This window comes from Narcine bancroftii, chromosome 6 (assembly GCF_036971445.1).
Source record: "Narcine bancroftii isolate sNarBan1 chromosome 6, sNarBan1.hap1, whole genome shotgun sequence".
Taxonomy (NCBI): Eukaryota; Metazoa; Chordata; class Chondrichthyes; order Torpediniformes; family Narcinidae; genus Narcine; species Narcine bancroftii.
The window spans coordinates 230,959,211-230,975,886 of NC_091474.1; the positions used below are offsets into that span (position 1 = coordinate 230,959,211).

Consider the following 16,676-nt stretch of genomic DNA (forward strand, 5'->3'; position numbering starts at 1 on the left):
GTGATTCATCAGGTGGTTGTTCCTAAAAATTATCAGAAGGAAATATTAAATCTAGCCCATAGTACACCTTTAGGTGGTCATCTTGGTGTAAAGAAAACCAGGAATAAGATTTTGAGACAATTTTTCTGGTCTGATTTGAGGAAGGATGTTGTAAATTGGTGCTGGACATGTCACGTTTGTCAGGTTGTGGGGAAACCTAACCAGGGTCCTCCAGTGGCTCCATTACAACCTATTCCTGTTGTTGGGGAAACTTTCACTAGGATTATTGTAGATTGTGTAGGTCCCCTGCCAAAAACTAAGTCTGGGAATCAGTACTTATTAACAATTATATGTACAGCGTTGAGATTTCCAGAGGATATTTCATTGAGAAATATTAAAGCCAAAATGGTGGTAAAGGCTCTGGAAAGATTTTTCAGTTTTTGGATTACTGAAAGATATCCAGAGTGATCAAGGATCTAACTTTATGTCTGGGTTGTTTCAGAAGTTGGTTTATGAGTTGGGAATAAAACAGATCACTTCATCTGCATACCATCCTGAAACTCAGGGAGCTTTGGAAAGATTTCATTTTACTCTTAAAAATATGATGAGAATTTATTATCTGGAGAATGGAAAAGATTGGGACGAAGGTATTCATTCATTGTTATTTGCAACAAGGGAGGCTGTGCAGGGGTCATTAGGTTTCAACCCTTTTGAAATTGTGTTTCGGATACTTATTGCTTAGAAACGCTTGAGACATCGATGCATTAAGCGCGCATTTTATTCTATAGCTAACAATGGTAAAGGGTGAATGAATACAACATTCATGCACATGCATTAGGAACTTGAATGTGAATCTTTAATGTAAATTCTTTCTTTTTCACTTTGGTGGTAGCTTTAAATACAAATAATCTTTGGAAACATTAATAATAACTTTTTTGAAAAAATAGCTATAATTAGAATTTACAGCAGAAGAATTTTGGGGTTAAAATGTCTTTTTTGGGGCACATTCCTGTTTCAAACAGCAACCTTCCGATTCTGGTTGTTTGGAAAGGAGGGTGGGTATTTTGGTTTAAGGTGTCGGGTTTACAATGTTGCTATAACTTTAACTTCTGGTTAAGCTGTGTTACTGCACAGCTTCAAGGTGGCCACTTGGAGTTTGGTGATAATTTGTGCCTGCCTTTCTTCGTAACATTAATTAAAAAGCATGAATAATCTTATCAAAGTTCTTACTTGGAAGTGAAAGATTTAAACAACCCAATGAAGCAAAGGAGTCTTTGCACAATTGAGATCGGAGGTTGTTTTCTTACAAGAAACCCATATTTGTAGCTGTTGTAGCGACCTGCTACCTAGCAAGTGAACCGACACACAAAATGGTCAACTGACATGGTGAGCGTGGAAAGCCCACGCATACTAATGGCCTTCACTGGCCAGGAGCCTGCAAGGCGGGAACCATGGCCAATCAAAAACCAGCTCACTGGTGATGTCACATCCGCCCGCAGCAGCGGGAATACTGGGCCCAGTGGTGGGAAGCTAGGTCTATAAAAGCAGAACTGGAGTGATCAATAAATCAATCTTGACTTCACTTATATCTGTGTGTGTGTCATTCTTCTCTTGCTCTGCAGTAGTGCATCGCTACATTGGTGACCCCAACTGGTCCATTTGGAATTGGGACCTGAAGATGACTGATCCGTTTATGCTCCACGCAGTTTCGCTAAAACTGCCAATGTTCTGGACATCGTAACCTCTCAGGCAAAGTTCACCCACAACATAGCAGAATCCCCTTCCGAGTTCAACTCGACCAAACACAAGCATGGGGTGAGGCATCACATTCTCATAGAGTGGCCTCTGATTCACACCAGGGTACGTCGCCTCCCTCCAGAAAAACTCAACCTTGCAAAAGAAGAGTTCAAGAACATGGAGGAGATGGGGATCGTGCGGTGCTCGGACAGCTCCTGGGCCTCCCTACTGCTCATGATGCCCAAGGCAGCAGGAGGTTGGAGGTCATGCGGAGACTACCACTGCTGAGCAAGGCCAACATGCCAGACAGACATCCTATACTGCACATACAGGATTCCATAGCAAATCTACAGGGAGCCCGCATATTCTCCAAAGTCAACCTCATCCTGGGCTATCACCAGATCCTGGTCCACCCAGACGACATCCCAAAGACCACCTTCATCATCCCATTTGGCCTGTTAAGAGTTCCTGAGGAAGCCCTTCGGACTCAAAAACACAGCCCAGACGTTCCAGAGGCTGATGGCCGCAGTGGGACAGGATCTCAAATTTGCATTCATCTACTTGGATGACATCCTAGTCACCAGCCAAGACCGCAAGGAACACGCAGCCCACCTGCGACAGTTATGCACCCGACTGAGTGACTTTGGCCTAACAATCAACCTGGCCAAATGCCAGTTTGGGCTCAAAACCATCGACTTCCCGGGCCACAGGATTAACAGGCTTGAAGCAACGCCACTGCCTTTGAATGTAGAAGCTATCAGAAACTTCAATAAACCTCACATGATGAAGGGCCGACAAGGATTTGCAGGTATAATCAACTCTTACCACCATTTCATATCAGCAGTGGCCCACATCATGCGCCCCTTGTTCACATTAATGGCAGGGAAGAAGAAAGAAGTCACCTGGGACAAGGAATTATTGGCAGCCTTCAAGAAGGTGAAGGAAGCACTGGCCCATGCCACTTTGCTGGTACACCCCAGGGCAGACGTCCCAATAGCCCGCATGGTGGACATATCTAGCATGGTGGTCAGAGGAGTGCTAGAACAATTGGTTGAGGGACAATGGTGGCCTCTGGCTTTCTTCAGCAGGCACCTTCGACCACCCGAGCTGAAATATAGTGCCTTTGACCAAGAGCTCTTGGCATGGTATCTCACAGTCCAACACTTCTGCTACTTTCTGGAAGGAAGACAATTCAAAGCCTTTATGGACCATAAACCAGACTTTTGCATTTAGTATAAAGTGTCAGACCCGAGGTTGGCTCAGCAGCAAAGGGACCTGTCATCATATGTGTCAGAATTCACCACCGACATCAAGCACAAGGCTGGGAAAACCAAAGTGGTGCAAAGCATTCAAACCTTGTCCTCGGGATAGACTATACGGCCATGGCAGAAGCGCAGCAGGCAGACCCAGAGATACCAGCATACAGGACCGCGGTGTTGGGACTCTGTCTGGAAGACTTCCCAGTAGGTCTAGGCAACAGTGTATCCATACTACCCCAATCCATAGTACCCACGACCTGGAGGCGACGTCTTCAATGCGCTATACAACCTGGCACACCCAGCCATCAGGAAAACCATTTGCATGGTAGCCAGAAGGTTCATGCAGCACTGCCTCTGGAAGCAGGTCAGCCAGTGGGTCAGAAACTGCACACTGTCCCAGACGTCAAAAGTCCAACAGCACATCAGGGCACCCCCCCTCCCCACCAGTCGTTCGAGCTGGCACAAAGAAGGTTCAGCCACATACATATAGACGTTGTGGGACGACTACCAGTGACCTGGGGACACACTACCTACTGACAATGGTCGATCGCTTCACAAGATGGCTGGAAGCAGTCCCACTGACAGATATGACGATGGAGGCCTGCGCCAAACCCCGATAAGTACTCAGGTGGCAAGGTTTGGAGTCCAAGAACGTATGACTTCGGACAGAGGTGCACAGTTCACCTCAAGCCTGTGGACAGCACTGGCAAACCTACTGGGGACACAGCTCCACCATACCACAGCATGCCACCCCCAGGTAAACTGGCTGGTGCAGCGGCACTGATGGCTCGGCTCAAGGGACCCAACTGGATAGGTGAGCTTCTGTGGGTCCTGCTGGGGACCTCTACAGCCCCCAAAAAAGACCTAAATGCCTCAGCAGCAGAGCTAGTGTACAGTGCACCTTTGGTCATTCCTGGGGAATTTGTGCCCACCGCCAAAGACCCGCATGAGCTACCTGCAGAAACCCTGGCGAAGCTCAAGGAAAGACTGGGTACCCTGGCCCCAGAGCACCCACACAGCATGGGCAAACAAAAACTTTCATCCCCAAGGACTTGAGGACATGCAAGTACGTCTTCATCCGCAGGGGAGCATACCAGACACCGTTACAATGGCTGTATGAAGGACCGTACAAGGTGATCAGGCATCATGGGTCAACATGCTTGCTGGACATAAGCGGGAAAGAAGAGGCTTTCACTGTTGACTGCCTCTAACCAGCACACCTAGACGCAAACCAACCAGTTAACACAGAGACACGATGTCTCAGGAGCAGATCGTCAGTTCTTGGGAGGGGGAGGGTCGTGTAGTGACCCACAACCTGGCAAGCGAACCAGCACTCAAACTAACTCAGCGAGCGCGGAAAGCCCGCACACACTAATGGGCTTCACTGTCCAAGAGCCTGCACAGCGGGAACCATGGCCAATCAAAGGCCAACTCACTGGTGATGTCACATCCTATAAAATCAGGGCTGGGGAGATCAATAAATCAGTCTTGACTTCCCTTCGATCTGTGTGTGTGTTGTTCTTCTCTCTCTGCAGTAGCACCTCGCTGCACTTTGATAATTCTCATCACACGTCAAAATGGAGAGGGCAACTCTTTTATTTCTCCTTCAATGCTAAAGCCAGGGAGGGGTCTCCATTTTAAATAACCAAAACATCCCTTTCATGCATCATAATGTGATATCAGATCAAAATGGGCGCTACATTATCATTGCAAATTATATAATAAAATTGTAGTTTTTGCTACCCAGACATTTGATGATGTGGGATTTTTTTTGACAGTTTTTTTTTTACAGCTCTACCAGATTTGGGACTTTACTCATTGGTGCTGGGCAGAGACTTTGTTGGTGAGACCCTGCTTTGGATCCTCTAAACTTCCTACTTTGATCAAATCTCAGATGGATAGCATTTTTAAAAACTCTAATAGGAGAGAATTTTTTTTTTTCTCTTGTTCATCATACTTACTCACGGATTGATGATTTTTTAATGGATAATCGATTGATTTCATTGATTCGAATATCAGAGTTCAATGATTTCTCACCATGCTAGTGTTATTCTGTCCATGAATTCTCCAGATCTCCCTCCAACAAAGAGGCACTGGCATTTTAAATCTTTAGAAAATTTTATTAGAAGGCAACACACTGAAGGATAAAAAAAAAAGAAATCCAAGGATAAATATTACTGCTTTCTTTGTTTCCACAGATGATTGAAATCCACACTCACCCATCCCTGCACCTGGTTTCAAGCAAATTAACAATACCATCAGTTTATTTAACTATCCCTAAAAAACCACATGTTAACTCGATATGTAGTTAGATGTTATACAGAATAGAAGAAGAAAGAGAAAGAAAAAACTGTGAAAGTATGAGAAAGACACGATGTAGAAAATTTATGACAATGTTCCTGGTGCAAGTTCTTTCTTGAAAGAAGCTTTCACGAAATGTGCAGGTTTTTTTTTAACCTGTTTATTAACCTAAGACAAATGCTTGGAGGCAGAAAAAGAGCACAGTCCGCGACCACAAAATCCCCTGCTTTATTCAAACAGCTCTTCTAGAAGGAAGGATATACCTGAGACACCTGCAGCAAGGCATTTCTTTGAATTTTTTAGTGTTCCAAATGACACGTTTATCCAGTCATAGCCCTGAGTTTTTCATACACAATGCAAAACCAAGAGGGGTAAAAAAAAATTCACACCAATCAGTTTCCAGCGATAACGGAAAAAAAAATGTGCGCACCCCTGTAAAGAGATACAAAACTCTTAAGTAGTGACAAACACTGCAAATTGTGACAACAGGGAAAAGGATAAAATCAAATTATTTTACAGGTTCTTGCTCATCTCAACATGGCTGGAGTTTGGCATGCAGAGCATTTACTAATACAGATTTAATCCCATTTTCCCCATGCTGTTATGGAGTTTCCCAGATCAATCTCTTTTCCCATTTTTTTCCTACTGCTTGTATTTTTCTTCATTTGCATAATCTCATTATCTCTTAAATGCCGATTCATCTTGAGGTAAAACTTTTCAATACTACACCATTTGCATTTACAAACCCTGATCCAACATCGTGCTTTCCTACTGTATCCTTCTTGTTACCAAGAAGTTCATTTACTGTTCCAGTACTTTTAGGGGCAGATACATAACCAAAAAACTGAAGTATTTTTCAGTGCAGTTCAAAATTAGGACAAATGAGATAGAAAGCTGATAATATTCAAACTTCAAGAATGACTTGCTTTTAAACCATTCTATTATTCACCACTAAAACAAAACAAGCACATGTAGACTTTAAATTTGTTTGATGCAGGTGACTTTTTAACCCAGAGCAGTTCTGTAAAATTTCTCAAACAAATCAGGATTTCTTTTTAAAAGAGATGATTTTCCACATTCAATTAATTGAAGTCTTGGAAAGTGTTCTGGTAACTTTGGTTATGTTTTCTGTCATTTCTGATGCAGACACATAAAAAAATCTTATTTCAAATTTAGAAACTACTTAAATCGGTTCATATTTTGCATATAAAAAGAGATTTTAAAGCAGCATTTCAATCTCTTGGGCACCATGATGAACAGTGGAAGCAATAGCTTTCTGTCGACATCTCAGTAATCAAGGAGTTATTGGCTTTATAAATTGTGCTCCATATATCTTGCAATGCAGAATTGATAACCAGTTTCCTCACAGCCATTCCAGGACTTATTCTGTGAATATGGATTATTTGTCTGGAAAAAAAAGTGACAACAGTACAAATTACAATTAGATGTACAGAAACATTCTAACTTCATCTAAAAAAATATGAATTATCTGCTTTAGCTAAGAAACAATAAAACTTAACTGATGTCCGCAATTTATGACACAAGAAAGTTGTGAATTGTATACCACTGCTGATGCAGCCAACATTTCAAAAAATAGAATTCAGAATATTTGTCTTCATTAGCTAAGACAGAATACAAGAGCAGGGAGGGTATAGCAGAACTTCACAAAACATTGCTGAGAGCAGAGTTGGACAACTTTGTCCAGTTCTGGCCTTGGCAGTGCAGGAAGGACACATTTGTGCCAGAATGGGTGCAGAGGAGATTCATCAGGATGTGGATCAATTAATTTATGGGTAGGCTAGATTAAGGGAGAAGTTGATGGAGGAATTTAGAGTTATGAGGTGAATATGGTATGATGGGAAAGATAATGGTTAACTTGAAAGACAAGATTTTGCACAGACAGAGTGGTGGGTATTTAGAACGAGCTGTCAGAGGAAGTGACTGAGATAGATACAATTACAACATTTAAGAAATACATTTGGACAGGAATTGTTTAGAGGGATACGGGTAAATGCAGGCAACTACAAACAGATCAGGAAAGCCCTTCATCATTTTGGACGAGTAGGGCCTGTTTCTGTGCATGAATGATTCTAAAAGCAGGGACACATCACCATAGCAGATAGGTCAAAAACTGTAGGGCAGATATTTAAGGTATGGGACTGGAAGTTTGGGGACCTTCATACCAAGGAGCAGAATTAGGCCATTCAAATCATGGTTGACGTATTTTTCCTTTCAACCCCATGCATCTGCCTTCTTCTCATAACCTTTGACATCTTTACTAATCAAAAACCTATCAGGCCTCTGCTTTAAGTATACCTGCACTGTTGTCTATGGCAATGAATTCCACAGATTCAAGACCCTCTGACTGAAGAAACTTCTCATCTTTGTTCTAAATGGCCATTCATTTATTTTGAGGCTGTGACCTCTGGTTCTCAACTCTCCCACCATTGGAAACTTCTCCACATATATTCTCTTTAGTCCTTTCAATATTTGGACTGTTTCAATGAGATTCCCCCCCCCCCCCCCCCGCCGCATTCTTCTAAACTGCAGTGAGTACAAGCCCAAATCCATCAAATGCAAAAATGCAAATAAATATATTAAGCAAACCCTCTCATCTCAATCCATATTCTCATAAACCTTCTCTGGATGCTCTCCCAACATCAGCACATCCTTCCTTGGATATGGAGCCTAAAACTGCTCACAATATTTCAAATGTGGCATGACTAACGTCTTGTAAAGTCCGCTCGGAATAAATGCTAACATTGCATTTGCCCTCCTTATGACTGACTCAATCTGCAAGTTAACCTTTATGGAATCCTTTGGATCTTAGCTTTCTGAATTCTCTCCCCATTTGGAAAATAGTCTACTTTATTCCTTCTCCCAAAGTGCATAACCATGCATTTCCCTATTTACCACTTCTATGCCTATTCCCCCAACATATCCAAGTCCCTCTGAACATTGTCTACTTGGTTAATGTAATCTCCATCTGCAAACTTCACATCATTTACAAACTTGGCCAAAAAGCCATCAATTCCATTATCTAAATTAGTTACATACAGCGTGAAATGTGGCAAATGCAAGATCGACCCCTGTGGAACATTACTAGCCATCAGCAGCCAATCAGAAAAGGCCTTTATTCTAGCAGTCAGCCAACCGTCTATCCATGCTGGTACCTTTGCTATAACACCATGCGCTCCTATCTTGTTTAGCATCCTCAGGTGTGGCACTTGTCAAAGGCCTTCTGAAAATCCAAGTAAATAACATCCACTAACTCTCATTCACTTTCTCAAAAAAACTCCAACAGATCTGTCAAACAACATATGCCCTAAATAAAACCATCCTGACTTCGGCCTATTTTATCATGTGCTTTCAAGTATTCCAAGACGCTCATCCTTTACAATGGACTCTGGAATCTTGCCAACCACTGAAGTTAGGCTATCCGACTTTTAAGGAGTGAAAGACGAAGGTCTGAAGGCGCTGGCATTGTCATAAAAACACATAGGAATGCTGAAGGAACTCAGCCAGTCTCACAGCATTCACAGGAGGCAAAGATAATATTACTGACGTTTTAGGCCTTCTTCAAGGAATAAGCACAGAACAGGAAGGCATCAGAATAAAGACTGAAGACTGACCAAGGCAAAAGGTGTGAATTAGATAAGATAAGAGTAGAGGTGAGAATTGATTTTAGCTCTGTGAAAGGAGACAGAGGGGAAAAGGGAAGAGAGTCAGAGAGCTGGGGTAAAGGCGAAAGGGGAAGAAGAAGGGCGGGGGGAGGTTTAACAGAAACCAGAGGAATTGATGCTGTCCAGATGGAGGGTGCTCAGATAGAGGATGAAGTGTGTTCCTCCAATTTATGGGTGGTCTCAATCTGATAGTGCATGAGACCATGGACAGTCATGTCAGCAAGGGAATGGGATGGGGAACTGTAATGGGTGGCCACTAGGAGATCTATGCTGTTACAACGGACAGAGCTGAGGTGCTCAACAAAGTGATCTCTCAGTCAGTGTCCAGTCTCTCCAATATAGAGGAGACCACAACGGGAGTACCAGATGCAGTAGATGAACCCTAGAGATTCACAAGTGAAATTTTGCTTCATTTGGAAGGATTGTTTGGGGCCCCAAATGGTGGTGAAGGAGGAAGTGTTGGTGCAAGTGGAGCATCCCCTGTGGCCACAGGGGTAAGTGCCAAGGGTGGGGAGAGAGGAGTGGACAAGGGAGTTATGAAGGGAACAGTCCCAGTACAAGGCAGAGAGGAGAATTTGTGTCTAGTGGTGGGAATCGCAGAATAGGTGGTGGAAATGGCAGATGGCGATATGTTGGACATGGAGGATGGTGGGGTGGTAGGTGAGGGCAAGGGGTTTCCTGTCTTTGTTTTGCATGGAGGCAGAGGGGGGCCAGGGCTGATATGTGGGTAATGGAGCATACGCAGGTAAGGGCTGACTTGATAGTGGAGGAGAGAAAGCCACATTGGCGATATGTTGGACATGGAGGATGGTAGGTAAGGGCAAGGGGTTTCCTGTCTTTGTTGTGCATGGAGGCAGAGGGGCCCAGGGCTGATATGTGGGTAATGGAGCATATGCAGGTGAGGGCTGACTTGATAGTGGTAGAGAGAAGACATCACTGATGATCTGGCCTGGAAAAGCTCGTCCTGTGAGGAGATGCATCTGGCTTGGAAAACCTCGTCCTGTGAGCAGGTGCATCTAGCCAAGAAAACCTCGTCCTGTGAGCAGGTGCATCTGGCCTGGAAAACCTCGTCCTGTGAGGAGATGCATCTGGCTTGGAAAACCTCGTCCTGTGGACCAGATGCATCTGGCCAGGAAAACCTCGTCCTGTGAGCAGGTGCATCTGGCCTGGAAAACCTCATCCTGTGAGCAGATTCATCTGGCCTGGAAAACCTCGTCCTGTGAGCAGATGCAACGGTGACTGAGGAAGTGAGAGAAATTGTAATTTCCAGCTTCCTGTTAATTTTTGTAATACCATACGCCATCTTTTGGTGATATGCTGTCTTTCATTTCCCTTGTAAGCTACAGTAGCCTCACCTTCCCCTTGGAATGCTGGTTCATCTTTGAGATGAAACAATCCTGCATCTTTCAAATTATTCCCAGAAAATCCTGCCATTGCCTGGACAGGACAGCAAATATACAAATATCAGCATGCTCTTTATTGATTACAGTTCAGCATTTAACGCCATCATCTCCTCAAAACTGATCAGCAAACTCCAAGACCTGGGACTCAACACCCCACTGTGTAATTGGATCCTTGATTTCCTCACCTCCAGACCACAATCAGTGAGGATTGGTAAGAACATCTCCTCCACAATCTGCATCAATAACGGAGCACCCTACGCTACTTGCTGTACACACCTGTGTGGCTTGGTACGACAAAAACACCACCTACAAATTTGTTGACAATACCACGTTAGTGGGTTGTATAAAAAAGAGGCAATGAGTCAGCAAACAGGAGTAAGATTAAAAACTTGGCTGAATGGTGCACCAATAATAATCTCCCACTCAATGCCACCAAAACCAAGAAGCTGATTGTTGATTTCAGGAAGGGAAAACTAAATGTGTTCGATCCAGTGATCATTGGGGGATCAGAGGTGAGCAAATTTAAGTTCTTGGGAGTCAATGTCTTAGAGAATCTTTCTTGGACCCAATACACTAATGGCTTTGTGAAGAAAGCACATCAGGGCCTCTACTTCCTTAGGGGTTTGCAAAGGTTTAGTATGACATCAGAAACCCTGGCAAATTTCTACAGACGTGTGGTGGAAATAGTGCTGACTGGCTACATCATGGTCTAGTGTGGGCACACCCTGAGTATAAAGTCCTGAAAAAGGTAGTGGACACAGCCCAGAACATCACAGGCAAAACCCTCCACACCATTGAGATCATCTATGAGGAACGCTGCTGTCAGAGAGCAGCAGCAATCATCAAGGATCCACACCACCCAGCACACACTCTGTTCTCACTGCTACCATCAGGAAAGAGGTACAGGTGCCACAAGACTCACACCATCAGGTCAGGAACAGTTGCTTCCTCTCCAACATCAGACTCCTCAACAACACACTCAATCAGGGACTCATCTAAGGACTCTTGCTTTTACACTTTATCGTCTGTTTTTTTTCCCTCTCTGAATTGCAGTTAGTTGTTTACATTTCTTTACTTGTTTACCTGTCGACATTGTGTACAGTTTGTGTATAATAAATCTGCTGCTTTATCATCTTCCTAACTAGGATCCCTTTAAATCAGCTTTGGCTGCCTTCTTCCTCAGACATCCGTAGTTATTTTAACTGAACTCAACTGTAATATCCGAATTTAGCTTCTCCCTCTCAAACTGCAGAGTAAATTCTATTATACTGTGATCATGCTCCTCATGGTTCTTTAACCTGAAGTTCTCTTATCAAATTCATTGCTCAGCACCAAATCCAGAATTGCCTTGACCCAAGTAGGGACTCTGAAATAATATCATCACCTAGGGACTAGAATCTGTATTGCACTGCCTAATGGAGTAGGGCAAACAGGCTCTCAAGATGAGCACCTAAATTACTGTGCCAGGAGGTGGGATGAATAAAGGTAGGGCATAATGGTCAGCATGGACATGACAGGTCAAAGTGTCTGTTATTTTGTTTTGTTTTATGACTCTATGGCTTGAGAAGAAACTTATTTGACTCAAGTGGCAAATCCTTGGAACTTCCCACCATGGAGAGATATAACCATTTACGGAGCGGAAACAGGCCATGTTGGCCTTTCGAGTCCGCACCGGTTCACTAATTTTGTGTGCCCTCTTCAGGCATTGGTGATTTTAAGTGTAGTGTATCTTTGAGAATTTTAACATCTATCCATAGGTTCTCTGTACTTTGGATGTGAAATCTCATATTAAAATATTCAAAAACATTGGCTGTGTGGGAGAAGCCAGTGAGTGGCCGTTGACAATAGCTTCTCAGACTGGAGGCCTGTGACTAGTGGTGTGCTGCAGGGATCGGTGCTGGGACCAGCGTAGCTTGTCATCTAGATCCACAATCTGGATATGTCCTGTAATTAAATGTATTCAAATCTGAGAGGTTAGATAGGTACATGGAACTGAGAAAAATGGAGGTTCTAGCAGTTGTTACGAGTAGGCTATTAGATTGGCAGTCAAACACAAAAGTCTGCAGATGCCATAATTGTAGTAAAAGAACACATTAATGCAGGAACTCAACCGGTCTCCAGCATTTCTGTGTTTTTACTTCAATCGGTGCCTACAGACTTTCACGTTTCACTCCATTCAGTTACTCCAGCGTGAAATTTCTTCAAGAGATGCCTACCCTGAAGAAGTTCTCTTCCTCTCTTCGAAGGGAGTTCTGCGAGTCTCTCTCTCTCATTGCTCCTCTCTCTCTCTCTCACTGCTCCACATCTGCACTCCCTGCTGCTCTCAAGCTTAAGTCTACACCCTTTTCTCTCCCCGATCTTCAATTCCAGACACCCACCTGCTTTTTGCTTATACCTTGAAGGAGGACTCAGGCCCGAAACGTCAGTAATATATCTTTATGTCCTATGGAAGCTGCAAGATCAGCTGAGTTCCTCCAGCATTTCGGTGTTGTTTTTAAATATTAGGTTGGCACAACACTGTGGACCAAAGGACTGTGCTGTAGCTGTCATGTGGGCCAAACAGACAAATGGAACTAATGGATTAATGAGCATGGGCATATTGGTTGGGAGCTCTGTCACTCTGATGGACAGATTTCCGGCCATTGAGGGATTCCAGAAGTGATGAGGATAACATTGCAAAGTGCTGCTGCTAGCACCGATCAACCAGGACCTTGAAAAAGGCACAGCAGGGTCGAGACCAGATGGCCCATTCCTATATTTTCACCAAACCGGTGTCCAGGGGGCACCTTTCAGCAGCTACAAGGCCATTTGTCCTCAATCCTCATGGTGCAGGGACCCCCACGCGATGGGAAGGGCCAGAAGACCCAAATATTAACCCATCTCCCCCCCAACTGGGTCTGCTCACTTGAAGGGGCGTGGAGTTGCCTCAACTTGGCCCTCAAGACAAGTCCAGTTTCTTTTGCGTTTCGATCAGCTTCGACTGCAATCGCTTCTTCCTCCAGTCCAGGAACCGCCTTCTCGTGATGTTGGCCTGCCAACCGACGATAAAGCCCGCAGCGAAGGACAGGGCGACGGCCAGCAGCCACGTCCTCTCGGACACCTCCGCCATCTTGGCCGGCCCGGGCGGCCAGCTTCCCAACTGCGCAGGCGCCGTCCGGGCCACGCGACCCAGCTGCCACTCAAAGGGCGGAAGTTCCCCTCGCGGCGCGGCCCAGCTGGAGCACAGGTGCGGCCCTCCTGAAGGCGCGGCCCAGCTGGAGCACAGGTGCGGCCCTCCTGAAGGCACGGCGCTGTGAAAAAGGCCTGACGACAGCATGGCATGATACACAGTGTTGCCTTCCAACACAGTCTGTTGGAGGAACTCAGTGGGTGGAGCAGTATCAGTGAGAAAGAGAGTGGATGTTTTGAGCCGAAACCAGAATATGCAATCCCTCTATATTATTAGCTTGTTTTAGCAATTGCATCTGACAAAAATATGATTTATATAACTACACATAACATGGTTATGGGCCATTCTCTCCCAAACCCCAAAGGTTGCAACTTCAATGTTAACGAAGAAACCAGTCATGAAATAGAGAATTCCAAATTCATCCTCGTGTTAAGTTTCATCTCTCCAGTATGCCGGCCTACACAGCATGTATCAGTTCTTCAACTACGGTGTTCTTTCCTCATTCGGGCTTGAGACATTCCAGGAGGACTGTCCTTGTGAGACCCTTTTTGACCTCATTCCAACTGTTTTCTCCTTTGCATATAGTTATTGTAGGTTACTTGGATATATGGAGCTGGCCTGTCCACTGATGACTCATGCCCTAGGACTCCTCCCCCATGGTCTTGGGCCATAAAGGTTGAGCCACCTTACCCTTCCCGCCATTCCTATACCTCGATCCGGGCCAGCAAAGTTCTTCTGTATATTAAAGCTTATCGTTCCCTCAGCCTAGTCTTGGTGGTTACGGATAGTGTCCTACAAACTGTAAAACTTAATTAATATGCCTTGTACGTCAGTCCTTGTGCTTTTGCGGCTGCCAGCCGTTTCATGAGTGTTTCTGATAACCAAGGTGGTCAACTGATTGGAGGCTGTCTGCAGTTAAATTTTTAGCAAATGAGAGCTAGATGTTGCTTGATCGCTTAATTTCTGGATTGTGCACTTTAATCACGTGTGAATTGTTTGATTACAAATTTAAAACCGGAGCACTGGCCCATAAATGAAAAAGTGTCTGTCTTAAGCATGGAGGGCACTGTATCTAATAGCGAAGTGTTTAAAAAAAAGGGCACCTATAAGCAGTCAAAAGGGGGAAATGTACACTGGGCTCTGTGTAGGATTATGGGGGGGAGGTGTTGCTGTTCATAATCCCTACATGCTCAGCATAGTAATTACCACAAGAGTATTACAGTGTCAATGACCTCGGTTTGAATCCAGCGCTGTCTGCAAGGAGGTTTATATGTTCTCCCTGTGACTGCATGGGTTTTCCCCAGGTGCTCTGGTTCCCTCTCATCTTCCAAAGCACACAGGGTTGTCGGTTAATTGGGTGGCATGTTGTAAAGGGCTGGAATCGGCTTCCACCTTGTAATTTTTTTTTTGGAAAATGATTAGCATATTTGAACATGTCTATGATGGCCTTCCTAAAGAGGTCTCAATCAAATTCATGCCTAATATCATTTCAAAGGTGGAGTTGCAGGGTAACCAGGACTGAGTGCTCAATTGACCAGCTTTTTTTTTTCAAATTTAGACATATAAACAGGAGCCCATGCTGTCCAATGACAGCCAGTTGGCCGATAACCCCTGTATGTTTTGAAGGGTGGGAGGAAACTCATGTGGACATGGGTAGAATGTAGAAATTCCTTCCAGACAGTGCTGGATTCAAACCCGAGTCATTGGTGTTGCACTAACAGCTACACTAATCGTACTGCCCCTCATACGATGTTACAAAAAAACAAGATGAAAGGGAAACCAGACAGAACGGGATTGGTAACCAATCAGAATGGTGTTGTATCAGACAGGAGATCATAGAAGCAGACTGGGTTGAAATCATGAATACCTAGGGAAAATAAGATATGGATGGGTATAGTCCCCCAAAATGAGACATAGTTGGGAACAGAGCCCCAAAATGTAATCTCTGGATAAGGTATAGCATCAATGGGGAAATATCTTGGGTATTTTGGAAGTAAACTGCAATTGACAATTACATTGTCAAATCCAAGTGACAAAAGTATCATTGAAGAATTTGTGAAATTCATCAGGAACTGCTATTTCCAAGCAGCATGGATATTAACTGTAGGCTATTTTACATTGGCCATGTGTAAAAATGGATTAGTAAGAGATCTTGTGGTTAAAGGTCTCCTGGGAGGTCGTAACCACAATAATCATGAACTGCATTTGGAATTCTAAAGATGCAAACTACAGGACTACAGCCACTCTCCAAATGAAATGCTGTCTGGTTGGAGAGTGCCCAGATGGAATTTTAGATGTTGTTCCTCCAATTTGTGGGTAAGCTCAGTTAGGCAATGCCCATGGCAATGGATAGACATGTTGGTGTGGGAATGGTGTGAGGATTTAAAATAGGTGGCCACCAGAGGTCCCTGTTATTTCAAACGAAGCGATCTTCCAGACCACCGTTTCTCAACCTTGAAATAGTTTTCATGTCTCAGCAACCTCTACATAAAAATTATTATATACCATTATTAATATCTATCTCTTTTATATTTTTATCGTAGTTCACGAGGTGAACATTTTTTTTAGGATAACTTATTTAAGGAGAAAAAGCCGCTATTTTGTCAAATTTATTGGCAAAGCAAAAAAATCATACTGCTCATTTATGAAACTTCACATCAAGGTTTTAATTTTAAATAATATAAGAGATTGAAGCCTTTATTATAATAACCAAGGATTTTCCAACAATATGCCATCTGTGTATAGTAAAATTACGAATATAAAAAACAAAAATTACTCAAAAATGCATTAGCCTATTTATCACTGTTTCTCGCGGAACCCCAAGCGACCTCTTGCGGAACCCTAGGGTTCCGGGGAACCCGGGTTGAGAAACACTGACCGAGACTATGCCCACTCTACAATGTAGAGGAGACCACAAAAGGAGCAATGGCTGCAGTAGATGACCCCTGCAGATTTGAAATCGAACCCCAAAATTTACATTGAAAGTAGTTGTAAGCAAGGAATTTTGTTAAAATGCAAATTTTTGTTCTGGATTTTCAACCTCAATTGCCAGCAGATTGTAATTGGGTGCACCAACAAACAGTAAGCATTGAAAAAAAAAACCTGAGTTTCTTCTAGTTCCAAGTAACCCAAGTGTTTTTTAAGA

At 43.7% G+C, this 16,676-nt stretch overlaps 1 protein-coding gene across 1 annotated transcript; it reads right to left on the reverse strand.

The window, feature by feature from the left end:
• Window positions 1-5,074: 5,074 nt before the first annotated feature.
• On the reverse strand, window positions 5,075-13,516 carry LOC138737119 (mitoregulin). The gene is made up of 2 exons (XM_069887657.1): window positions 13,268-13,516; window positions 5,075-6,683 (listed from the first exon to the last, which is right to left on the reverse strand). The coding sequence occupies exon 1, from the start codon at window positions 13,469-13,471 to the stop codon at window positions 13,301-13,303; it is 171 nt and encodes a 56-aa protein (XP_069743758.1). The 5' UTR covers window positions 13,472-13,516; the 3' UTR covers window positions 5,075-6,683; window positions 13,268-13,300.
• Between the last annotated feature and the right edge of the window lie 3,160 nt (window positions 13,517-16,676).

Bases quoted from the DNA above. Each gene is read 5' to 3' on its own strand.
- LOC138737119 (XM_069887657.1), bottom strand. From the start codon at position 13,471: ATGGCGGAGGTGTCCGAGAGGACGTGGCTGCTGGCCGTCGCCCTGTCC.